This window comes from Zophobas morio, unplaced genomic scaffold, assembly GCF_036711695.1.
Source record: "Zophobas morio isolate AGI-343-1 ecotype UQ-CSIRO unplaced genomic scaffold, CSIRO_AGI_Zmor_V1 ptg000012l, whole genome shotgun sequence".
Lineage (NCBI taxonomy): Eukaryota > Metazoa > Arthropoda > Insecta > Coleoptera > Tenebrionidae > Zophobas > Zophobas morio.
In genome coordinates this window covers 508859-535504 of record NW_026972117.1, presented here as the reverse complement: position 1 = coordinate 535504, position 26646 = coordinate 508859, and the positions used below count along the sequence as shown (strand labels likewise).

At 41.5% G+C, this 26646-nt stretch overlaps 1 protein-coding gene across 6 annotated transcripts in view; it reads right to left on the bottom strand.

The window, feature by feature from the left end:
• Positions 1-8563: 8563 nt before the first annotated feature.
• Positions 8564-26646, bottom strand: part of LOC135127503 (Krueppel-like factor 6) — a 192083-nt gene continuing 174000 nt past the window's right edge. For all 6 annotated transcript variants that reach the window (XM_064053928.1, XM_064053931.1, XM_064053933.1 and 3 more), the window contains one exon: positions 8564-11127. In XM_064053928.1, coding sequence (XP_063909998.1) covers positions 10952-11127 — 176 coding nt within the window. In that variant the 3' untranslated portion in view covers positions 8564-10951. The remainder of the gene's footprint in view (positions 11128-26646) is intronic.

Below are 26646 nucleotides of genomic sequence, written 5' to 3'. Positions count from 1 at the left end.
ATGAACTAGTTTATCGGAGGAAAAACTTTGAAAATTACTGCGTAAGCATGCTCGAGGTTCGGCGGCGGGCACAGGATTATTGGACCGCTGAAGGCGGGGGTGGGGGTTGATGTGAGGTTGATGCAGGGCGCCACCAGCTCAAGGTCGGTCTAGGCAATGCAAGCCGTTGAAATTAACTCAACTCTTAAACTCACGAATGTAAACACAGCGTATATGTATTTTTTTCGCAATTCCTTGGTTTCTCAGAGCCGTGTTCTATATTTTCACGTTCGTATTTTTTTTTTAAATTTCGTAAATAACGTACTCCTCCACTTGTGGTTTATGAATCCGAGTTGAGTTTTCACATTTTGCAATTTAACTTTGAAACTGCTAAACCGAATTCTCCCAAATCTTGCAAACGTTTTATGATTATCGTAACCATGGTAAATCATTAATCAAAATTTATTCGTTTATCCCCTCCCAAAAAATTGATGACGTCGTCTCAAAATTTTGCCTAATAATTCTTCTCTGAAATATGCAAAACAATATTTGTATTGCGGTAACATAATGTTTCAAGCAAAAATACAATCTTGTTTTTTAACTGAGACTTGTGGAAGCATATTTTCGGTTTTTAGAAACTGCTGCTTCAGCTGCGAGATTCAAAATCCATTTCCGTGATGAATTTTTGATTGTTTACTTATTCCCGGCCATATGAAAGTTTAACTAGAACTTACCGTCAGGAATTATGTATTGCATGGTACTTCTTGTCATCATTACTTCCGCCAGCTAAGAAGGTTTTGTAGACTGGTGTTTGTGAAATTTAGTAAGCTTAGTGCTGCATCATCCTTCGTATACTATTACATCATCTACATAAACTACTTAGAATCTGGCTTTTAGCGGAAGGTACGCCGCAAGTATTGATTCTGAACGTGTTAAGATGTTGGAGCGTCGAAATACAAGTTGTAAGCTTAAACTCCATAAAGTAGTTTTTACACAGTTGGATTATGGAGAGAAAGGTGCCGAACTAATGAGCTTTCTTAAAAAAAAATTAGAAGACTCTCTTATCAAATGTTAATTTACCCTGAAAACATGGTGTTCTGGAAATTTTGGAGACTTTTTAGAACAATCCAACTCAATCTGGAAACGTAAAATTCTGCACCGATAAATTTTTAAACGTGAAAGTTACTACGGTGTCGAAACATCGGATGCAGTTGCAAACTTAGACTTTTACTTCAGCTCCTGAAAAACCGTCGATTAAATCCATAACATCTCGCATAATAAGGGATTAACCCTTGTAATCCACCCATATACACAACCTAATTAATTATTTATCCTTTCACCCACCCCTCGAGAGCAACCTCGTTCACGAAATTAACGAACGCTAATATTCACTCAGTCAAAACCATCCCCGAAAAGTACAAAAGCAACAATAAAACTCCAGCAAACTCTCTTGCAGTTACATGTACCAAAACTAGTCGTTATTCGAGCAAATTTATGTACACAAAACCGTGCGAGCATCCACCATGACTTCAACACAGACCGTTACACAATTAACTCGGACAGTAATATTCCTACTCTAAGCAATAACAAGTTATATTTAACAGCTTTAAATCTGTTTGATAAATTATGAAGTTTTAGTTAATTAACTGCGGCCAGCAAACACTTGTTTGTGCTGCAATTCCACTTCCACACGGTGGGTGCACAAATATTAATTCTATTCGGAACTATACACAATTGGTGGTTGAGCATTCACAAGAAACAAGTCGTGGATGTGGCGGCTTTTACGATAAAGTGAAGTTCAATGACAAATTGTATATTTTGAAATATGTTCTTCCTATTATTTAAGCATTTCCTCAAAAAATGAAAATGTACCAAGTGCTAGTGTAGATTATTTTTGCAGTGAGTTGGAAAACATCTGCAGTGATTTACCTAAGTATTTCGTGTAGATTCCTTATTTTGTATAAAAATTTATACACAAATCTAAAAGCAGATTCATAATAAAATAAGCAAAAAAAAAACACTCGATTAGGAACGTGTAATGAATACAAAGGGTTTCATTTTGTAGACCTATGTAATCTGAGCTTTTTTGATTCTTAACACCAAAATATTTTCGATATTTTTTTCATCCTTTTCCTCGAGGGCAATTGGTTGTGTTACGCGTTTTACGTGCGACTTTTGAACTTTCGGAATTATGTTGTGCGTATTAAAACATTCTAAATTGAAAAGTGGGCGTTTCGGTAATACTCCATTTGCTTTAAATGTCGAAAGAAACGAATTTTCCGCGATACATCGCCGTTGAATTAATTTCCACAATTTTCTCTCGGAGATTAAAGATGGGCGACAAAAGAGATCCATCAGTTTGCGTGGGAAATTCTCCACACTGGATTGTAGGGTACATATTTTTCTCGTTTTTTTTCATCCGTCCAAATTTTACATTAATTTAATTACGTTGATTGAAATTTAAATTTGTTTATGAAGGGATTTTTTTCAGCTTGTTTGTATCAAATGAAATGGGAATGAAGGACGGAGGGTTGTTTTTCTATCGGACAAATTTATTTCGTTATTATCAGGTTTTTTTTTATCTTTAGGATTACTTATTTATTTATTCGTATATTATGTAGGAGTTGGGCGATGTACGATTTCGAAATGGTTGAAATCATAAAATTAAAACTACAAACACTAATAATAATTTAATAATTCCGCTCGAATTATAAATTCGCTAAATTGAATGACAGATTTTCGAAAACTAACATAGTTCGATTTAGAATTTTCAACTTTGAAATTTGGCCGGTTAGTTTAACAAGAGTAACAAAAGTCGAATACTTTTTACGAATTCGACCCTCCCCCTCTCCTCGTCCGTCCACCTCGTCACCCCAAGAGCGCTTTGGTCCCCCATAAAACAAAGCAAATTGCCCTAAACAGCATCAACAAGACTAATGCCCCGACGAGATAAAATTAAGACGCGAAATGACGCGTTTTTGCCGCCTCTCCCGTTTATAATTTGTCAGAATCTAAAATGTTTGGCCTTTTTTCGGTCGGGTTATAAAATGTAAAGTTGTCGGTCTTTCGAGAGTCGAGCCGCCGTGCCTAAGTCTAAATCCCGTGATATATAATGGTCTGGCATTGACTAACGCACGCAATTAATCTCGCATTACGCGTAAGCTACCGTATCCGAAGGACGTTTTGCCGGGAGACGCTCCAGGTCTGGTTGCGTTATCTTGACGGGAACGGGCTGACGGGAATCCTGCCGCGATCCCAGACTGATATTGGATTTTAATATTGAACAGGTTCGGGGCTCGATCCGATGCTTAATTTTCGATCAAGATCCATCAGCTAATTGAGTGTCGTGAACCGTCTCATGAATTATTTTTCGGGTTATGAAGATTGCGCTGGGAGCGGGAGTGGCTGGGTTTTGTGAGTCTGGCGGGAGGGGGCGGTGGGAGGGCAGCAATACCAGAAACAATTATTCGGGTGAAGGACGTTCGAATTTCTTTCTTTGCAGTGTAGATAAAATAAAATATTATTGTTCGAGCTGCAAAGACCAGCCATATATCTCCGACATAAATATTCGCATTCTTCATCTTATTTTACATTTGAATAAGTTTTTTTAAGTTAACAATAACTTTTTTATAAGTAATAGGTCTGATGGTTTGGAGCTCATTCGAATACTGACGCAAACGGGAAACCTGTATATTTGTATTTTACAACATGTAACAGGGCAGGAGAACGTGAAACTAGGCTTTTCGTTATTTGAAATAAGTAAGTGTTTCCTTAAAAATAATAAGGGCAGGAATTTAAAACAAAATTGTAAAAAACCCTACACATCTATGGGTATTTAAATCAATAAGTGCTGATTGCGTATGGTAAAGAGAGAGAGAGAATTTACTGCCTGCTTAACATTGTTACAACCGATATCGCAATTATTTGACGATTTGAATATTAATTAATATTAATTAGTTATATATTTGTTTATGATGTTACGTGTTCCCGGGGAGATAAATGTTTGTATTTGTTTACCTTTTATTCTGTTTGTTGATTCGTCTGTTTGTCGTTTCGATAAAATAAACGACGACCTTTCCAAATTTGAGAATGTAACCAGAAAATAAACTTCCGACGTTCAGTTGTCTCAACGTAAAATATAAAACTCGAAATGATCCCCGAAAGTAGAATACAATTACACTTTAATTAGTTAACAGCTGCAAACATTTTTTTTAAGTCTACTATCAATCTTACAAGTGGTATAATCAGACGTCTACTGCTAGGTTTCTTTCCGAATGTAGTCTATTTAATTTAGCACAAACTTAACTCTCATAATAAAGTTTTCCATTTATTTTGATAGAATTTTGTAACACATTTTTAAGGTGCCTCCACCCTTGATATTTTTGCTGTTTCATATTGTAGGTACAGTACAATAAATCCAATTTTGCTAATTTTATTTTTTTATGATAATTTCTAAAGTTAAAATAAAGTTATGTATATGTAGTCTTAAAGTAAAAGTAAAGAAGCATGCTATGTGTATGTTTCAAGTATAACACATATAAAGTTTGCCAACAATCGGTCCAGCAGTTTCGGAGATTATCCGTCGCTAATAAAAATTGACGCAGACAACAGATGACAAACCGACGAAAACAGGAAACCACTTGTTTCATACTCTGGGGGTCATGAAACGTCGAGAAAACCTAAAAGTAGTAATTAGCCACATGAATTCGCCTCAGCTTAGGCCCAAGAAGTAAAAATATCTTCAAACGTTCAGTTTCGCTTTTAGTGATAACAAAATGGCGACGTTGTGTTTTTGACATCTCCTAGCAGCCCTGGTCACATTCAGCAGTTGTCGACTTTCGTTTTTGCGGTAAAAGTGACATAAGTGAAACTTTTTGCCTTGTACGGTTTCACAGCAATTATTGGTTTAATAGGAGAATCTCTGTTATTACTGGTGGGTGTTATATTTAATTTCGGTTCATATTCTCGTCGAACATGGCCAACCTGAGATAATTCTAAAAGATTATTCGTACTTAAAACCACGTTGAATAAGAAATAGGTTCTGTACGTTTTGTATCTTGTACTTGTAATTGACGTATCCGAGGCGTCAAAGATTACCCCGTTTGTTGATATCGCAGGTGGTAACCCACAGGTGCAAAGCATCATTCCTCAATATTAGATAGTCGGGTCTTGTTCCCAATTAGCGAATTAGATACTATGACTAATTAGTTACAGATGCGAGGCACGCACTATTCTCTCCATCCCTGTTTTGTGTTATTCACACACGCCTTCTCGCAACTTCGTGCAAACGCGATAACCCAATCAGAAATCCGGACCTTTTGCGCTTTTTTCGCTAGAATTAAACACAATTACGAGCGTTGTTATCTCGAGAAACTGCAGCGCGAGCTCGAGGCCCACTTTTCAAGGAGTAATCAACAGAATATCATGCAATATACACATATAAATTAGCGGCGCGTATGGGATTCGGGGTGGCTTCGGGGATGTTGACTGAAACCACTTAGTTAATTATAAGCAGTCATGTAGTTAAAGTTTAATCTGCAGATAAGTTATGCTATAAATTAAAGTCGCCCTTAAAATACCCGAAAGACTGTTTACTCTTTCGCTTATGTGGAAGTTGTCGTGCTTCATTAGCTTTTCTAAATAGTTGACTCTTGAATAATTTAACTATTGTTTCTGCAATGGCATTAGCTCGAATGGAAGTTTTATATCAATGCCGAAAGTTGAACGGCAACCGTTATAAAGTTTTTGCTTTTTAATTACTCAAGTTCGCTCGTAAATTTTTATACAATAGGGCGACTAGAGATAATAAATTATGGCTAAGTTGCACAAGTTTCAACATTCGTTGCATTTTTAATTTTATGGGAGTGGATGGGGACGCAGCGCAGGGACGAGGGATGCTAACCTAAAAGTGGGACTTGTCGGGCAATCCTGGAGGAGTTGGCCTACTGACTAACTAACTCATTCCAGAACAAAATGATCGCTTTTGATAATTCGTTCGTCCGTCTCTGGAGGACCCACCCTTTTCCCTCTCCGAAAGAACGCGCCGACCCCTCAGGTCCGGTCCTTTCCGTGTACTCGCTCTCCAAGCCTCATCTTATTCCACGAAGCCGTTAAAAGGCGAATCTAGTAGTCTTCTTTGACCTATTTGCTCGGCCAAGCGAACATTGAGATATCGGCAGTGCCAATACCAATCAAGCAGAGCTCCCCAGTAAAGATCACATAAATCCTCCCTGCACTGCCCACACTTAAAGAATTAAAAGATATACTTGGGGCAAACACCAAAAAACAAGAGAATAAATTCCCGGTTTTCGTCGTGTTCCGACCTTTGTCAACAGCGCGGCGCTTGCAACAGCAGCAACTTTAATTGCGGATTTAATCAATCACGAGAATTAATAACAATACAATAACGGCTTTAATAAAAGCGGCTGAATGCTCCGCCGCTGCGAATAATTTAAGATTGCTAAAGAGAATTTAATACCGCTTGCTTTGGCAGTTAGTTGCACTATTTAGGGCTGCATCTCGGGAAGTTTAATAAATGTAAATGTATCACAAGGATCGTTTCGTAATTAGACGGGGCCGAGGCGAGCGTTCACGAGAGGCGTACTCAACTTTTGTTTTCTTAATACTTAGTAATAATTAATTTATTTCTCTGAACAATAGAATAGATACAATGCATGAGAATTGTCAAGAAAAAAAGAAACATATATACATATCGAACATGTGACAAACGTAAGTACAATGAATACACATATGTAACTTAATATTTAACAAACAATAGCAAACGATAATATGTATAGGTACACATAAAGTCTATACAACATTTAAAAACCATCAGTCTAAGTGCACATTTTATGTATTGGAGTCCAGATCAACACCTCGATCCGATGAATTACTTTGCTTAGTTGTTGCTTGTAAGCGAGATTCCACTTTTTCTTTAATTTAGTTTTATTATCGGTTTTTGTTATCATTATCTGCTTCCTTTTCAGTATTGTTGTCAATGACTGTTTCTGAGGAAGTATCTAACAATTCCTGTTCCTTTTCTTCTGAGGATTCATACCCGTTAGTTTTTTTTCATATGGCGGCAACATTTTCCTCCGGGCTTAATTTAGCTTTTAGATCATCAATTTTTGCTAACAATAGTCACTGGTTCTTCAATTTCAGTTATGGACGAAGTTATGTCCCTGTTAATTTTCTGCGAACGTGTATTGTAAGGCATTTTAATAGTTGTTTTTGGAAAATTAGAATGATTAATAAATAGTCTGTCGAGAACGGGATGTGTAGCGCTGTGGATTACGAGCGATTTACTTTCGAAACACAATTGCCATCGGTGACTTTTTTCTTCGACTTGTCTATTTTCGCAGGCTCAAGCCTCGCCCCACTCCGGCAAACAGCAGTAACCCAAGCCCGCACCTAATTGCATTCCCCTTTTATAAAATTACCGCGATGGCGCCATTACAGTTCTTACTTACATCTCCTCAACATTACCGAAATAATAAAATTTTGCTTATGGAAGCGCACAAAGCTAAATTAGATTTAAATATAATTCGATTACGGAGTTAAAATTTCGCCATCTGGATGTCGTCGGCTCAAGAGCGGCGGCGGCGGCGTTGGCGGCAGCGGCTGTTCAGCGTCAACGCTGTTTTGAAGGCATTGTCGTAGACATATTGCCTTGCGAACTCCACCACTCAATATGCGTCCTTCGGTATCGCAGTCGTAGGTGTTAATGCCGCTTCTATTGTCTCAGCCAATAAGTCACCGCATGAATATTCAAGAAGCAAAACGGTTTGCACCTGCTTTCATTTTGCGCTCCCGCTGATGTCTCGCACTAATCTCACTTACGCGGAGAACAACAGGAAGGCCTGATGACGATCGGATTTGTCGAGGGAAGTCGAGATTGGTTTCGTGGGGAACTTCAAAATTTTCTTGCACTTCTGACAGACGAACGGCTTTCTGAATGCTCGAAGGGGTTTCGTTGCTCGCGATCGATAATCAAGTACACTTTGTCAGCTTTTGTAAGTGTTTACGTTAATTTATGTTACCAGTTATGGTATCTCACGCGAAATCAAAATAAATGAAAGGGGAAGAAACTTCAAAAAGAGTACCGACAACAGATTTATTACGCTGCCCAGTCGCATACTAAATTGCATGATTAAAAAGTAATCTAATTTTTCGATGCGAAAGTTTTCCAGCACTTGTTGACGTCGATCAGTCAAAACAAGCAACCGACAAGCTTAATTATGTTATTCGATGGTTACAAGAATTGTAATTTGGACGAGCGGCAGCGGCGAGAGATTCGATTTTATTCCTGCCGTGGTATGGATCGAGGGGTGCTTAAGTCAGTAAAATCGGAGATTAAAAAATACGTAAACAGCTAACAAAAGAGGATCGTAGAACTGCTCAAAGACGTCACTTTAGATACAGCCGTGACCGTAGCAAGTCACAGCTTCTTTTGAATAACGTATACAATGCAGTAGTACTAGTGCTGACTGTATGCAACGTACTGCTAGGATGTTAAGTTCTGAAGGGTTTTGCTTCTGTTGTTCACCGTCGTAGTTTGGTGGTGGTTGGTGAAATAAAAGCCATGTTAATTTTAACAGGAACGTACGTTTATTTGCACTGAGCGGAATTACAAGCTAGCGTACGAAATCTCGCCGACTGTTTGTTTGGTTGACGAATATGTAGAATTAACTTTGACAAAAAACAGAAATATATTAAATATAATTTGTGCTTTATGTTCGTGTCATCTTCGTCGTTCTTTGGTAGTTAACCGAAAATGGCACGAGCTCCGAATTACATATAGAATAATAATTACATATAGATTTAATATTTTCTCAAATAAATATTTACAGACCACAAAAATTTATCACCATCATCAAGAAATACAAAATGGAAATATTACAAAATTTAAATTTAAATAGATCGGAAAATTTATTCGCATACCATGTAGTTATTTACAAATTGGGTCATCTAAAATTCAATTATAGTTAAAATACATTTACAAATACATTTCAATTACTGGTATAGAAACATTATTTCCAAATCCTAAGAGAAGATCAACTTCCATTGGCAAAATATTTCGTTTATATTCACATAGTATTTCCTATCTTAAAAACTATCCGGCCCGCAACAGCAAAGCCGGCGAGCGTACGAACTAAAAGACAACACAGAGTCCATCCTAAATCACTAGAACATCTTGAACCGAAAACGTTTTGAACAGCCAGCTAATCGCAGGCGGTCGGTGCCTCACGAAGCCAACGTCGTCTCCGAACGAACTAACGAACTAACGAACGAACGAACGAACGAACGCACCAAACCCAAACAACCCTCTACCCATATCAAGCGGCAAATATTATTTAACAACCCGACGCGACGCGACCCTCCGAAATTACAACAAACACAACAAACAACCTGATTTATTTAATTACCTAATTACGACGATAACTGGCTTCGACCTGGCGGGAAATCGGAGACACCGACGACGGTTTGGACCTATCGCTCGTCTCCTTCTAGTGATTTACAACGCCTCCGGGAGACGACATGAACATGAAAGAATGTCACATTTAGGCGGGAAGGGGACTTGTCACCTCTCTAAGAAACAGCAACCCGCGTCGAACCGCGCTAACCGTGTGTTAGAAAATCGTACAAAATCAATTCCTCCAGTTCGCGAAGACGCAGGAGTCGTGGAAGCTGGGGCCGGCGGCTCGACGGAGGGCGAAGGCCGCGAAAAAGAGGCATCCTACCGCGTGGCGCAGTCGGAAGAATGTTTGCGATCCTGTTGGTGGTGGTGGTGGTGGTTCGAGAGCCTCTTTTTCTCGGCCTGCGGGCGGCCAGGAAGCCCCTCTTGCAGGTTTACGGGGACAGAAGCGAAAGAAAACCGGCGACGAAAATGCACGGGGAACAAGAATGGAAACAACATCAACATCATTCGCGTCCAGCAGGTAAAAAATCGTGTTATAAACTAACCAATATATTACTCTGACGTCTACGCTAAAAAGTGCCCGGAAGAACAACGAACGATCGCACACCATTCGCACAAAGCCGCACTGCTCGCACACGTATTAGTAAAATGTACCGAACTAATTAACAAAGCATGCAGCTGTACAAAATGCTATAACACTAAAAATCTATACACGGTCTCTTCGCACAACAGTCACACTATGCCTAAGTCAGGGAAGTAGAAATATAGAATGCATCGAGAAGGAATGCGTCGGAGGGTGCGGCGTCGCGACGCCGGGAACGCCGCCGCGACGCCGCTCAAATGCACATTGTACATCACACTGCTGTACACGGCTTATCGTTGCATTTTTGAAAAAAGTAGATTTTCATCCAAGGTCACTTTCTCAAAAAATATAATTACCTATTATAATACTTTTCATATCAGTAGTTTTTTTTCAAAAAACTTTTGTTTGTTCGCGCTACATTACTTTTTTGATTTTTTTTCATTTATTATTACAAATAGTGACATTTAGCCTAATATCCGGCGGTGTGCGCCTGCACAGTCTTCAGTTAATACTTTGACACATTCGTACAAACTAACTAAATCTAACATGACTAACTTTGGGAGCTTCGGACCGCCGCCGACGGGGGCGGCACGCGGCGTTTCGAAGACGTCGAAACGCCACGCCCCGCCCTTTACACGACATCCACCCATCGACTACCTACATAAAAAATTTTGATCTTATCGTTTTGGGAAGGAAAGGGCGAAACTATACAATGTACATTTTAGCGTCCGTTGGACGGCGTCGGCGTCGCTCCTGCAGCCCTCTCGTTACAGCTACAGTTATAAATGTTCTGTAGGTGTGTGTTCGGCCCTAGCCGACGAAGTCGATCACAGGAATGAACATCACTGAGGATTCCCTCGCTACTACTGTGTGTGTGTGTGCTGCTCCAAGAGTCCATCCACACCACCTATCTAAATTATAGTATGTACACTAGCGGTAACTGGCAGTGATGCGGCGGAGAGGTAGGCCGTCTAAGCGTGGCGCTTCATGTGCAGGGCCAAGTGGTCCGAACGACTAAAGCATCGGTCGCAGTGGCGGCACTTGAACGGTTTCGCTCCCGTGTGCTTGCGGTAGTGGCGGGTGAGTTCGTCCGATCGGGCGAACCGCCACTCGCACCCTTCCCACGAGCACTTGTAGGGCTTCTCGCCTGCAACAAAGACAAAAATCAAAAACTCTAATCGAATCGAACGGTCTTATCACTTAAAATTACTTAGTTAGTAAGGGTGTGTTCCCCTTCCAAACGAATATCTGAGTGTATCAGGATCGTGGGAAAAATTCCTTTTGCGGCTTCCGCAACTTTTATTGGGGACCTATCGATTTTAGTTGCGTGAAAGGTGGTCAGTTTGGTCAGTATTCATAAGTCCCAAATCCTGTTAGAGGATCCGGGTCCCGAATCAAATCTGATTGATGAATTCGCGTCAGCTCCTCCGGAGACTGCCTTAGAGGCGATGCGTGCCGTTCGCCCGACGACAAATAAAATTATCGACGTTTTCGGGGAAAGTTTCCGCTCGAATTTTTTCGCAAAAATCACAAAACGAAGCATTATTACTGGCTTAAAACTCGAGTTTAAGAATCAGTTGCGTCCATTCTCAGGTATTATTACTTGTAAAAGTTAATTTGCGACGGGAACGTCTGGAAACTTGCGGAAGTTGTAAGTTGGGGTATTATATTTCCACTTCGCGAAGTAAGATGATTCCCAATTATTATTAGACACTTTAACTTCGGCTGGTAACAAGAGCGCTCGAAACGGCGACGCTGGAATATATATGTTAGAAGATTTAAAACATCCTACCGACTGCGCCGTACGTTACGCACACGACAAACGGTCTAGTAATAACAATAGCTCGAACTTCATCAAAACACTTTGACGGTCCCTACCTGGTTCTTCGTCTGTCAGGACTCGACTAATGAACGATATTATTAAATTACGAAAGTTCGGCTTCCGCTCCGACAACTCAGCTGCAGCAGTTAGCATTCGCTTCGTCCGTCTAAATGCCACTATTATTGCTAATAAGCGCAGAAATTTCATTATCGGCTGCGGCCGGTCCCCTGTCGTTCTTGCGTGCCCCCATTTTTCCCACTCTTAAAAACACAATACAACGCACCATTAGTTACCACGTCAAAAGTCGTCTGGATGCACACCACCATTACTCAATCGCCGACTACTCCCGAAATAAACTTTCGTAATATCTGCCGTTCATAACTTCGAGACAGCGGCGGCACCTGCGTTGATAAATGTTACGGTACGCGCCTCGTCTAGGTAAATGCGAGAAACAAGAGATATAAGAAGAAAATTGCATGTGATGTCTGGTGGGTATGATGGTCGCTTTTCGGGGAAAGAGCTCGTAATGGCAGCGCCGAACCATTAATAACCGACGCGATCCATCATGCAGTCATGGATATTCATGTCGCGCCATCCATCCCATCCCGTCCCATTCCATCCTCTCGCGTCGCGTCGCACGTGCGCGGATTCAAATGCTGACACAAGACGGATTCTAGCCATTTACCTCAAACTCGTGCCTCAACTATAAAAACAAGACAAGTGTAATGAAAGTTGTGTCGAGAGCAGTGTAGCGGCCATCCATCTCGCGACTCCATCGAACGTCGAACGCGATATCCGCATAAAAGCCGGTCTAACGAGAGGAGGGGTCGTCCGTCGGCTAGGCCAGAAGTCCCGAGGACCCGGTCCTGTCAAGAATACGCCCACGAGGAGCTCTTCGGTGGAAAATAAACCGATACGGACGATTAAATCATGGCCCGCGGCGAACTTCTTCGACTAACGCGAACAGAATGCTGTCCGTATCCAAATTTCGAGTTGTACTTGGACGACTCGTGTCGGCGCTCTTGTCGACCCGATTATTGTTTACCCTCGAACATTCGAAGGTACATGATGGAGCTGATGAACGCCGTACTTTAAAACAACATAATCCATCAAGAACAGCAGCGGGTCGAGTCGGCGTCCCTGCCTATCAAACAAGCCGATGAAGCAGAAAATCAATATCCAAATGCCAGAGGACACTGGGGGTGTTGTGCCTCAGGATACATTATGTTGGCCGTCGCTGCGAATCATGTCGGGAGCGTGGCGGCGGCGGCGGCGGCGGCTTCCCCCGGACTTCCCTTAATGGACACCCAAGCACATTTACATCGTTAGGGCAGCGTAGGGTTGCGAAAGTGGCCCACTTTCCTGATGGCATTGCGACAATCAGTCCATTTCACACGGACAGATGATCGCGGGCGTAACGAATTTTTTAGATTAATTGCGATCGCAGCACGCCGGGAATACACTTCGCTAATTAATCGGGGCCATTTTTACGACCTCGATTTATGGAGAGAAAACAAGCGGAGTGCGATTCGGGGAATCGACCACGCGGTAGCTTCGGGTGTCAAAAATTCGTGGCGCAGTCGGTGGGATGGTCCTCAGTTCAAGAAATATCGCGGCAAATATAAGAAAGCAATTCCGACTAGAGAACAGCGCAAACGCTGTGTTACAACAAGCTTTCGCGAATGTGTAGCGTTGGTTGCATAACTCGGTGGAAAAAGCTCCGCAAAGCGGTCCCGTACATCTATAATACTTATTTAGAGTCGGCCGCAGTGTCTTGGAGCTTTTGCGTCGCGCCCCGAAGGAGCTTCTCCCGTAATTGTGTTATTAGCAAGGGGAGAGCGTCAGGAAACTATTCGGTTAATAAGAGGGTAGCAGAATTCAATATACATTACTCGAAAGAAAATAGGAGCGGGTATGACCGAGGCAGATGGCGTGCCTCCGGCCAGAAATCAGAAAATTCAATTTGTCTGGCAAGTCTGCCCTTAGCCGGTCAGCCGTGCTGGGATTAAGGCTATATTCATGACGGTCTTGAGTGGACCCGACGTCCGAGAAATTGTCTCCCTGCTATGATAACGAGGAGACACTCACCACCTGAACGTAATTTCATATTCAAGGATTCGTTCGGACATGCGTCAACTGACAAAAGTAATGGGATTCTGGACACGAGTTGGTCGCACCTTGGTCGATTTAAAGTTTCATGGAGCCGCGAGCTAGACGCTGTTCTCGAGGCAGCGTCTTTAATAAAGCAAACTTCGCGTCGTGGGGCTTAATAAACTGGCGGCTAGAGGGCTCCCTCTAGGGATGAAAAATCGGACGATAATATTATAGACGGATATAAATTGTCTTGTTTTACTTATTCGCAGCTAGGGTCAGAGAAAAACTAGCGCTCTACCAGAAAGTGGCATCTCGCTACCGTTTCGTCACGATGCGATCGTCAATTACGCTGTCGCACGAGGACCAATTCCGAATTGCATCAGAATCAGGAATCCGCATTAACTCCGTGTCCCGGGTACGGGGAGTTCCCGTTCTGCAGCGTATCGGCGAGGCCCCAGTTGCCGCGAGCAATCTCCCAGCCGATATTATACGTCTTCGTCAACACCGGGCTAATATCAAATTTGATGCATAAGCTGTCAAAGTAACAATGTTCTCCATAGAAATCCAATTAGGGACTGATAATTAAAACGGAGATTTGCCTGCTCGCTGCCGAAGCGTCTTGATTGAATAATTGCGCGCTCCACCAGACGGATTCCACTTCTTCTGGACAGCGATTGAAAAGATTCCTAACACGGGTTCGGTGTTGCGGAGTTCAATAACGGGGGACCTAATCCGGAGCTCGTAAACTTTCGTTATGTCCGGCCAGGGGAGCCGTAGAATTTTCAACAGAAAGAGGAAATATCAAAAGTTATTGGCGTGGAAGGGGATTTTATATTTAGATGAAGCTTCGTTACCGCTCTATCTAATTATTATCGATTCGAGTGCGGAGCCTCCTCTGGACGTGTTTTGGGCGAAACGTGCATGTTGTTACGGGAAGTTATGAGCGATGTGTCGCATGTAAGCAATAAAAACTTCAACTTTTATAACCGATAAAACCATCAAATTTATGTAATGGACAAGGAATTTTATTGCTAATGACGCCGCGCGGAGTGATGGAAAGTGTGCGCGGCAAAAATGTTACAAAATCTTTCGCCGGCGAGGAAAACAACACTCCTTTTGCGGAAAATTTCTTATCGGACCTTTCGATTACGTCCGCGTGAAACCGCTCAACATACCTTAACCACTGGAATCTTAAAGTCAACGAATTAGTTTAATGAGTTTATTAGGAGTCTTTCGTTTGCTTATACGGTGGAGATTATTTGAGTCTGCCGCGAGTAACATTTTTAGGGAGCGCCCGTCTGTTTGTTGCCCGATCTCTCGACTCCCTCGCTCCTTGGAATGATTTACGCGGAGGTGAGGCCCTCGTCCCAAAACCTCGAAAAACAGCGTTTTCGATAATGTGCTCCGGTAATAACTCAAACTGCATTATAAGCTCGTCTCGCGCAAACAATTCCCCGCCAATGAGTCTTTTGTGTATCGACGGCGAAGAAAACTTGAGAATCTTTTTAACCCTTCGGTAATTAATTGTTGGAAAATAAATTACAGCACGTTGAGGCGGTATGCGAGTGTTATTTCCTCTAAAAGTTGCTTGAGAAACACCAACACCGCAAATCGATCCTCCGGAATCCGGGACGCGCTCAAAACTCCGGTGACTATGGCAGTGACGACCCCCGATCACAATTCAGACTAGTCCACCTCTAGTTTAATTACTTTCGGAAAACTTGGAACCAATTAATTCAGAAACTCTATAGAAAATATGCGGGCGACGGAAGCGAAAGAGGTTTTGCGAAAGGGGGTGGGGTGGTCAAATGGTGAGCTGATGATAATTAGCGCGGGTTGGGACGGAACAAAAACGTTAGAAAAAGGAAAAGTCGGTGTACTTCTTTTGCTTTTTATTTTTTCAAAGACGAAGATAACAACGGCCCTATAACTACGCCCAAGCTTTCATTACCTAGGTAGACAAAGAGATATTTCTTTTACATTTTTTACTTTATTCGTTATATATTTCCCCTCTTAACTTTTCCATTTATCTTCCATCTGTTAACGTCTTTACAGATCTTGTTGTATACTTTAAGATGCTCTCACATTTCAATAATGAATACATCAGTACTAGCTTAATTTAAAGTATTCAGTTTTAAATTTAATAAAGATGACGACTACTTTTTATGATTTGACTTTAGTAGTCATATAATGGGGCTCCTAGCTCAATTTGACCTCATTTGACTTGAGTTAGAAGTCAAATGAGCACAAGTCGAACGTTTGATATCGTCTTGTGCTCGGTTGACCTAAACCTTTCGGGTCGCCTAAACTCGGACTAGACCTCCTACTATCCCTTTATATAGAGTAATATAAAAGTACAATTTATAATTAAAACATTTAAGTATAGTCAGGTTGGCCGAGCGGTCTAAGGTCAGCTTCAACCTCTGATTCTCGAAAAAAAGCGTGAATTCGAATTCCACACCTCATTGTTTTTTTCCTCTACATTTTGCTTAAATCAACAATTCTGCATTTCCGTTAGAAAAAACCAATTCGGCAATTTTATTTTTTAATTTTGTTATTTATTGAGGAAATTCTAAATATATTTAGCATTATTTAATGAAAAGAAGCATTTTTTTTTTTTTGATATGAGATTATCACATGCTGGGATTTCTTTGGGCAATTTCACAGTTCTCTAGGGCATCCAAATTCACTATTTTGGGGATAGTCCTCCACTACATGGTCCTTGATGTATTCGATCCAAATTTGTTTTACAAATCTCATCTTAATAGATATCTAGCTTGTTTCTTCGCCCTTTCGACCTCTTCCTTGACTTGTTTTATAGTTTGAAAGTTTCATGTATTGTGTTAATTCCATCGCATATCGTAAGTTGTTTTTTTTTTTTTACATGAAGTTGGTTATCTTTCTTTTTTAAAACCTTTTCTACGAGATACACACCCGAATGTTTACTTTTAGTAGTTCCATTTCATAGAAGCCATTTAAAATATTTTTCCTTTAAATTGCTTCCTTCGTTTTTGCAGTAGCTCTTTTGAACGTGTACATTAATTAGTCTCTGTCTCAGATCAAGCCCACTGAGGCAAGTTGACATAGACCTGTCATATTTTCCACCGAAGAAAACCTGAAGCATTGATCACGAAAAATTTCAAGTGTCGATTATGAAAACTACAATAATTTTAAGTTACATTTCTGTCATCATCTTTCTTTGTCCGAAAATACAAGCACTGAAGTGTTATAGTTGCGTAGGTGAAGACTGTAAGCACCCTACCAAAGGACGCTGCGGAATTACAAAGAAATGCTACATCACAAAAATCAAAAGTAAGTACTGACAGAAACTGTCGATTATTACGTGGTAAATTGCAGTTGCCGATGTTTTGATTGAGAATAGAGGATGTGTACTCAGAAACGATACTCAAATATGCGAAGAAGCAAGCAGGATAGAAGATTTTTTTTGCAAGTACTGCGAAACAGACTTGTGCAATTCGGGGGCGCAGAACTCTTCCTTGGTTAGCGTTATTTTTATGTCAATCATCGTGTCGCTCGCAATTAGTTAACAAGTACTCAAAACTCGACCTGTTCTCTATCACGTTACTTTATATTGTGTCGAAAAGTGATCTCGTTTTTGGCATGTATGACGTCACTGGATTCTTGATAGTAAATGATATTTTACTGCCTTCCTAGAGATGTAATTCGGAATGGATAACATTTGGACTTTCGGGAAAGAGGTATATGTCGACAGTGTAAAAAATGAAGAGGAAGAGTCCACGACGGGTCTTTTAGATACTCCACTAGTGATGGACTTGGAAGCAGACAACTCTGACGTGCTTTGATATATTGCAAGGTCGCCGTCAACACAACACGTTTACAGCTTGTTTAGTAAGCTGTCCATCGATAGAGAATCTAGCGAAGTATATCACAGTAACTGATATTCTGTTGGGCAACAGACCAATCTCGGATACAAATAATCAGGTTAGTAAGAAGAAAATTCCCATAAATAATGCTTTTATTGCTAAACAAAGTGGGCAAGTGTTAACATTTGCATCCGCATCAGCTGACCTTGATCGAACAAGACATTAGCAACTGGCTCGAATAATAATCTAATAATAATGCAAAACGAAATTAATTTCTCCCTTGATCCGTGCCTAGGAAATTGAGAGTGGGTAAACACCATTACAGCCACTTTGACATTCCTCCGAGGCCCTATCGCTGTTGACAACGCGAACTTCGTGCATCAATACTAATACCTTGCATAATCCGCCGATTTCTAGCCGCCTATCCGTACCTCCAGGCCTCGATCCTGTTTCGCAATTTACCACTCGAAGTCCGCCTCGTCCCTCGACCGTTTTTCTTCCTCTCGCGCAAAACGAGGCTGTTTATCATCCACTTTGCCCGCATTCGGCCCTTTAATTATAGAAAGGACTTTTAAATTTAGATGTAGGCCTTCGAGTGTTTTTTTATGTGCAAGTGGCTCACGTCCATCCATCACCGCGATTCACAACCGCCATTGTATGTTTATTCAGGATGTAAAAATATTATCCCTCCCAACAAACAGCGCAAAACACTCTGCAAATTATTACATTATTCTTTTTTTATTCGTGCTGCAGGAGAGGAACAGATAGCGTTTTATCAAAGTGCGTGCCGCGAATCTAGACGTGTAAAAATGGCTCTCTATTTTTACATTCTAATGTCGGCCGGAGGATGAAATAAAGTGCTGCATTAGCGAAATTAATTGCCGCGTTCTCCTCTCTTTTTGCGGCGGGATGAATGTTAATACAGGCAAACACGGATTGTTTGTTGCAGCGCGACGCGCGTATTTGCACAAAGCGGCGATAACCACGCGGAACGAACGCGGATAATCAACAATTATTCGGAGCTCTTCGGCGAGGGCGTCTTTTTGTGTGCGAGCGAGGGGCGCTTTGTTCCGGATCAAAGGGAGGCGGCGGCGGCGGCGGCGCTCCTGTGTGCCTACCTGTGTGCCGCGAAGAAGTGCGCGTTCGAACCCGTCCTTAAGGCGCAATTGAACCTAAAACTCGCAAGTTCTCTCGACAAAAGCAAAAATACCGCGACCTCATCGAATCAATTCCAGCGCTAAAAACCGTCCTTCCGCCGTTATTTCCTCACCGGAATAATCTGCGCGAGCTTTATCCTCGTCCGGCTGTCCTCTCGCAAAAAATTCGCGCATCGCGGCCCGAAAAAAGCCCCGCGTCCAATCCCTTATCAATTTACGGCCGTCGGAGGGCTTAAAAGTGCATTCTTGTCAGTGCAACCTCCGAATAACGCTTTTCATATCTGCGCCCCGAGAGCCGTGGATTCTCGCTCGCTCGCTCGCTGCGAATGGTGATTTTATGCGGGAAAACAAGCGAAACATTTTATTGAATTCGGAATAATTCCGTCGCCCTGACAAGATGAAGTCGGGCGGCATTTGCTTTTTATTGTGTTTAATTTTTACTCACGAGGAGCCGTATCGGATGTTGATGTTTATTTGTAAAATATTGGACTAATTTGAGCGGAATGCGTCCCGTAATTGTGTTTTCATGGCGGCGAAACTTTCCAGATGAAATAAATTCAATTTTAATTGGACAGTTGCTGACTTGTATCCAAACTTTATTCATAAAGATTACACTTTGATACTCTCAACTGCGACGGAATTGGACGAATAAATCATCGAAAACGCATAAGTCGGCCCGTTTTATGCTAATCAATTTTGTATCGGGACGCAGGAAGAGGAAAAGCTCGGAAGGGCCAGTAGGACGCGAACCTCTTCGACGCGTAGCGAACGTCACACAGACACTGTGGCCAGATAAAAAAATGTTTTACTTCCCGAGCGTAAGCTAAGGAACTGCAGTAATCGAGTACGTCGGCCGAGTTGCCAGTTTCATGTTTGTATCGATTCTTATTAGACACGTAATCTCCGAAACTACTGGATCGATTGTTGTCAAATTTAACCTAACCAAAATTTGGCAATCATCTCCACCAACAATTTGATGACGTCATCTCAAAGAATTCTATTTTAAAATAATTTAAATGTTATACAACAATATACTCCTATGTTTGTGGTATACGAATCCGCTTTGATTTTTTTCCCTAAACGTCAAAATTTTCATCAAAAACCTGACACAGTGTAATAGTATTTTGGGGTATAACCGTTCGTGGGGTTGCGGCTATGGACCGGCGGTCACAGGTTCGATGCCAAATTTGACCGCTTCTTTTCTTTTGTGCTATAACTACTTTTATCCATGTTGACGTGAAAGTACGCACGTTTTTTTTTTAACCCTCGGATTAATATAATACAGAACTTTTTTTTATACCTAAATATTAAAAATAAAACCTAAAATAACAAATACTTACAAAACATAAATTGTAACACAACAAAAACAAACCTAATTTATCAATTTATCAAATCTATACAAGAAGTCAATGTTTATAATAATAGCAAAGGATGCCTTTTCATGAGTGTTTTAGAATTTTTAAAATTTTGGAAAAAAGGTGGATGCGCCATATAAAAAATTCATTTCTCCCTTATTTGGTGACCCACAGGAAAAATAAAAACCGACTCGTGTTCCTGAGAAAATTTCGGATCCAGCAGACATGGACATTTTAGCAAGTTTTAAATTTTCTATTATTAACTAAAAAACTAAAAAACACCTTGTCAGAAATTACTAGAGAATAATTTATTAATATCTCACTTAGGTTGTTTTATATAAGCTCTCAAATAAATGTCCTCAAGGTGGAAGAAAATAGTGGGGATTTTTATATTCAATGTCCTCTACGTTTGTTTTGTCTAAATATTGTTTTTATTACTTGGTTATTTATTTAATTGCTTGATAATTTCCGCAGATTTCACGAAAATATATTTTGTTTTTTTCCCTTTTTTTTAATCAAAAATCCCCTAGACATGGCGACACTGCACACAGATAATATTTTCGTCGCCACCACAGCCTTTCCCTCTCTCGCACCGGCGGCGGCGTGGGCGGCGTTAGCGATGCAGACGGTGCCCGTCTTCGGCCGGACCGCATCTACATATCTCATTCCTATTGCGTTTGGCGGGAAATATATTAGGAACGAGTCCGTCGCCGGTGGCGGAGAACTAGAGCGGTTATCGCATCGGACGTAAATCAATATTTGTGCTCCTCCGAAGAGGAACAACTGCGCTCTGCCGCGCTCAACCCACTTTATCACAATTTTTCTTCCCATTCGTCCTGTAATTGCCAAATAAGACAACTCATTTGGTTATTCAAACAGCGTTACCACCGGCGGCAATCAGCGGAATACCACTAACGATGCGAATCTAAAATTACCAAGTGCTCTCCTCTCGCTACAGCGAAATTTGTCAAGCAAACACGACGGGAATTTGATACAGCAGACGGTACAACCAGACCAAGGCGAGCGGGAACCGCACGGGAATTAAAAATCGCCCTAGTTAAACACTTCGAGGAAGGATAATAGTAGTTGCCGGTTTTTCGTGAGCAAATTAATTTTAATTCGGCGTAAAAAAAGTCGACCGTTCGCCGGCACAGCGATGTCGAATTACGCCGACTCGGCGGTGTCAAATTTGGCCGATTAAGTCGAGCAACCTCCCAGAAAACGTTACAAAAACATTTAATAAAGTCCCCGCCAGCGGGCCCTCCTCTTCGCAATTTGCATAGCTCTTTTTTGGTAGCGACCGCCTCTACCTCTTCATATTCTTAACGAGATTACATCGGAAAGTTTGGTGCGCATAAATTTCCCAAAGAACATTAAGGATGCAGTTCAGCTCGCGGAATTATCTTTTTAACACCAGAGCGAACGTGCTTGCAATGACTATTAAAGTGCTGCAACTAAGTCTCATTTAGATTAGCCCTCTACATCTACATATTCAGCGAGCGGAAGGGAACATATTGTCCCGAGAGCGGGAAAAAATTCAATTTGCTTCGATCTGCGCATCACGAGAGGGATCGCAATTCATCCGCGTTTTTCGAAGAGAAGCGAATTTTTTCCCCATTTTCAATTACCGCAGATTTGGTCACCGACGTTCGGAAAATCGAATTATTTCGGCCGTAATTAAGCAGGTAATCAGGAGTTTTGAGAAACAAGCGTCTTGAGGCGGATTTCCGGGCAGGGCCGGAATCCGCGCTACGTGACTGAGGAGCTATCGAAAGGAACATTGCTTAATTTTGAAAGTGCGGGCAGGCGGAATGTTTGCAATAATTCATGGCGCAAAGAGGTTCTCGCACATAAAACTTTTTAAAGTTATTTAAATTAAGAATGTGGTAGGTGCCTTAATGGGGTCAGATGTACTTATAAAGGCGGCGCGTAATCGCTGGGACCGGTCGCCGGGAAAAATCAACGCTTCGGCGCGAAAATTCTGTTCTGAAAAAAAAAAGTTAATTGAATAAATCTTGAATCTAGTGTCTGTCCAATAATACGTCTTCCATTGCTGCTACTATGACGATCGCACGAAGCAGGTAAAAATCCTGGCAGAAATGAACCCGAAGGAGCAAATATTTTTTTAGTGCCCGTCATCCGTGCCTGCGAAAACGCATCAAAGAAACCGTCGCGGCTTTGAGTTTCTCCCCGAAGGAAATCCCCGGCAAAGAGCGCCGCCGCCGTCCAGATAAAAGTGTTTTCGGGAACAACACCGGCATAATTATATTCGAAATTCCTGCCCCCAATTGATCAAAGTTAAGTAATCGGGCAATTGCGGCTCCATCCGAGCGTGTAATGGCGTCAATAGCCGACCCATTAAAGATTCCTGCAAAGCCCTCATACCTTTTTGTTCGGTTCACTCTCGAACGCTCTTATCAATTAAGTAATTTAACGGGGAGTTTTTTCGGACGAAACAGGAGGAGCAATTGGATGCAGCGCAACGACGACCGTCCAGAAGATGAATCTTTCGCGTAATGAAACCGGAACTTTGCGAAACTGAAAGAAAGATTGATGCGCGCAGCGCATGGACCTTAAAGCCGGTGTACTAAGGGTTGCGGCGCCGGGGTCCAAAGACAGGTATAAAGTAAAGTCGTTAGCTTAACGGAAATTAAAAGTTGAAAATGCCCTGCTATTTGTTTAGCTTAGTTCTGATGTCTGCGCGTTGCGTTTTTTCCGGTGGCCAGGCGAAAAGTTCGGGGAGAAAAGGCAACAATCTATGCGGCTTAATCGCACTCGATTGCCGTATTCTTCACTGTCGCGGGGTTATAAATTTCGAGGGGCAATTAGGCGGTCCATCATACGTGGCTTTATGAAGACTTCGATCGAAGAGACGCTGGCGGATATTTATGGGGAACACGACGAAGTTTTTAAATCAATTAGAGCTTATTTTGTAATTAGGAGAAAGTTTGAGTTGATCCATTGTTTTTACGGTTAGTTTGGGAGTTCTGACAAGGTCGGGTAATGACTTTAAAATCCCCATTTGCATTCCAGAATAATCAATTGATAAACCAACTGAAGATCCTTGCGGCGGATTAGATTATATTACGCTATTGTTCTGCGAGAATTACATTTGCCGTGCAAAAGCGAATCAGAGCGCCATCTAGGAAGCTGTATTGTGAAGTCGCTTTTAGGACGCAGCGTTAGGTTATATTCAAAATTTGAGGTAAGCGTTGTTTTTTCACGCTATCATCATCTAATACAGTGCTATTCGTGCCCGACGAATTCTTTGTTACCGTTGTCGAACATCACCCTGTAATACATGAGGTAGTGCTGACAAGTGTTAGTTCATGGAAGGCTCAAATTAACTATTCGTGTTTGATGAGTGACGCAAGGTTAGCGATGGATCTGATAACTCGGTGACGCCCTTACAGTTAATATCGAAGTTAGCCTACCTCATTGCACTGGCATATAGATTGCTCGGAGGAGGGGACGCGGGATAAAATTACGGGTTAATTAGACAGACTACGGAGTAACATCTTCCATTATAGGTTCGCAAAAAATGGACATTAAGAGGTTACTAAATGATCAAAATCTTGCTCGATTGAAAACAGTTAATGTGGGATTATTCAACAAGAGCTATTTTGCTTTAGCTGCGCCATCGCTGCTTTAAAGTTTTGACATACATTATCGTATATTTAGAGGCAACAAACATTAAATAATTCGCATGCCTCATTTCGGTGTTTACAAACAAATATTCGTTTGTAATGCAATCCCATAGAATTCCATTGTTTAACGTAATTTAAGCAAAATCTGCCTTTCTGTGTTCCCACGTAGGTGCGATTTAAGTTCCAAACTCTCCCCACATGACTACATTGTAGTTATTGTTACAAGCGCCGACTTTTTTAACACACAAAGAAAAACAGCGAGCAAAGCGAGCTGTACTCATCGCACTCCTGAAAACGATGACAGATTTCCGTCGATTCCATCTTTACACTCTCAAAGGTACAAAAACATTACTTTTTGTTTCTAAAGCGGCCTTCGACTTGTGCTTGGTCACGAATCCGATGCGACCGTAGTGAAGCGAAATTTACCAAGTGTCAAACAAATTACACCTGCATCAGTCATGGTTTGCTAACCTTCGCAAGGTTAGTTGTGTTGCAATGTTATCGCTGATAGTAATACATTCAAAGATTGAAATTGTTGGAATGTCTCTAAGAATTTGGCGCACAATATGGAGCCAACACAACATACCTCCCCCGGGTCGCAGCTTTCGCCGCTTAATGTAATTTAGGCGCAATCTGCCTCTGTTTTCCCACGCATAATTTAAATTTTAATTCTCTTTACATGACTGCCGTGCGCTTATCAAAGGCAATAACTGCGTCGACTTTTGCACGATTTTTTAATTCACGAAAAGTGCAGCCGTCCGAGTGCATGCGAGCCGCTTCATTACGAGCTATTTAAAAACAAGAGTTGTTGATAAAAAGCAATGGTCAATAAACAAAAAAAAAAGGGGGGGGGGGGGGATTAGAAGCGAACGGAGCGAACGTAACGGCGCACATGCGATTGCGGGTCAAAGCTCGAAGCTCCTGAATATTCGGCAATAAATAAGGCAATTTAAAATCTCGAGAGTGGATAGTGACCGGAAGAAGCGAATTTAAAATTTATGAGTAAAAGCTTTAGTGACACGGTCAGTGCGAGCTTATCCGGATCGGGCGAGCTTACGCAATTAGGAGACCGTTCAAAGCTCTTTGTGTAAGCCGACCTGTCAACTCAACAGGTGAATATCATTAGGTAAACAAGTCGACTATGAAAATAACCCACTGGATGAACCCACGCTGCACTCGACTCCGGGCCTAGCGATTTATTTCGTGTTCCGGGGAGTCCGGAGACCAAACAATCGGACGGTGAGGTCTCCAAGTTTTAACAAGGGTTAGCTTTTTGAGATGACCTAGGTCTGTTTAATATTCTCATTATAATGCATGGACGGGGAATTTAATCGGCACAGACGAAGCGCCGGAATTTATTAAATTCCCAGACGATGCATGGGGGGGTTCGTAATTACTAAGTGAACGTCAAACGAGTATATACGGGGTGTTGAGTCGGAGGTAGATTGCTAAACAACCTTGGGACGGGCTAGAACGACGTTAGTTGTGAATTTGTTATGGAGGGAGATAATTGGCGAATTACACTCAAGGCCCGCTAGGTGGGTTGTTTCGCAGTCCGCGGTAGTGTTAAAAGAAGTGGTATTTAGAAAAGACCAGTAAAACCCAACCTTATTACTATATTTTCAATTGAAGGGGATTTTTTTAACTGTGAAGAGTTTGCAAGAAAAAATGTACTATTTTTCGAGCAGTTTGTATTTCAAATAATTCACATTCGAAGAAGAGAATGGTGTGCTTGTTACGTATAGTGAGGGTTGTCAACTTTCGCACGAATATAGCGCCATTCGGAGACTGGTTGAACTAAGCAACTGTACAAGCTTTGTTAAGCCAAGTCGTGATCGCCAGCATCGGCTCTCCGTTAAAAAAAAAAAAAAAAAAACTATCAAGATATTGTCTGCTGAAACGTGAATTTAAAACGTCTGAATGTTGCTAGGTCATATAAAAGCACGAACGAAACCTACCATGAGGTCATAAACGGGCCTTACTCACTAAACTGCGAAATGCACTTTAATTTAAATGTACTCGTATTTTCTGTTAAAACACTGCTACTTTACCTCAAATGTATAAAAATGTACATACAGCACATCCGCAAAAAACAAAGTATAAAACCGTGTTCCACGCACGTATAAAAAATGCATAAACCACCCGCTCGAGTGTAGACACTGCTGTATTTTCCCGAAGAAACGATCCGAATGAAAATTATCCGGCCTTAATCAACATGTAAGCCCGTAATAAAGATGCGCTCGTATTTCACAACAATCCGATTATTAAATTTACAAAACTAATAAACCCGGAACGAATCGCGCCGGGTCAAGCCGCCGATAAACTTCGCCACCTCCCCCTCCAACCGGCCAATTTAAAATTTAATAGTCCAAACATACCCCAAAATACGTTTTCTTTGAAGTCGAAATTTCATATCGTGGAGGATCATTGCGAAACTGGATTCATATTGGTCTTTTGATGGAGCCTCGGCTCCAGTCCACCAGCGGGTCGGTGGGCCGCTCCACCACAATCCGTCGATCCGGATTTATCGGAGCGACTGCCACATATTGGGGTAGAAGGTTAATTGTCCGTCATGACCAGTCGAGCAAAAAATATCAAAAGTCGCATTTCTGCGCCAGATCGTTATTAGCCGAAGCTCGCATTGTGCTCGATGCACGCCACTGATTGCAAGATGGCGTAGTGGCGTAGCTGCAGCTGGTCGAGAACCAGCCAAAAGAGAGAAAAACCAGAAAGCGTCTTCTTTCTT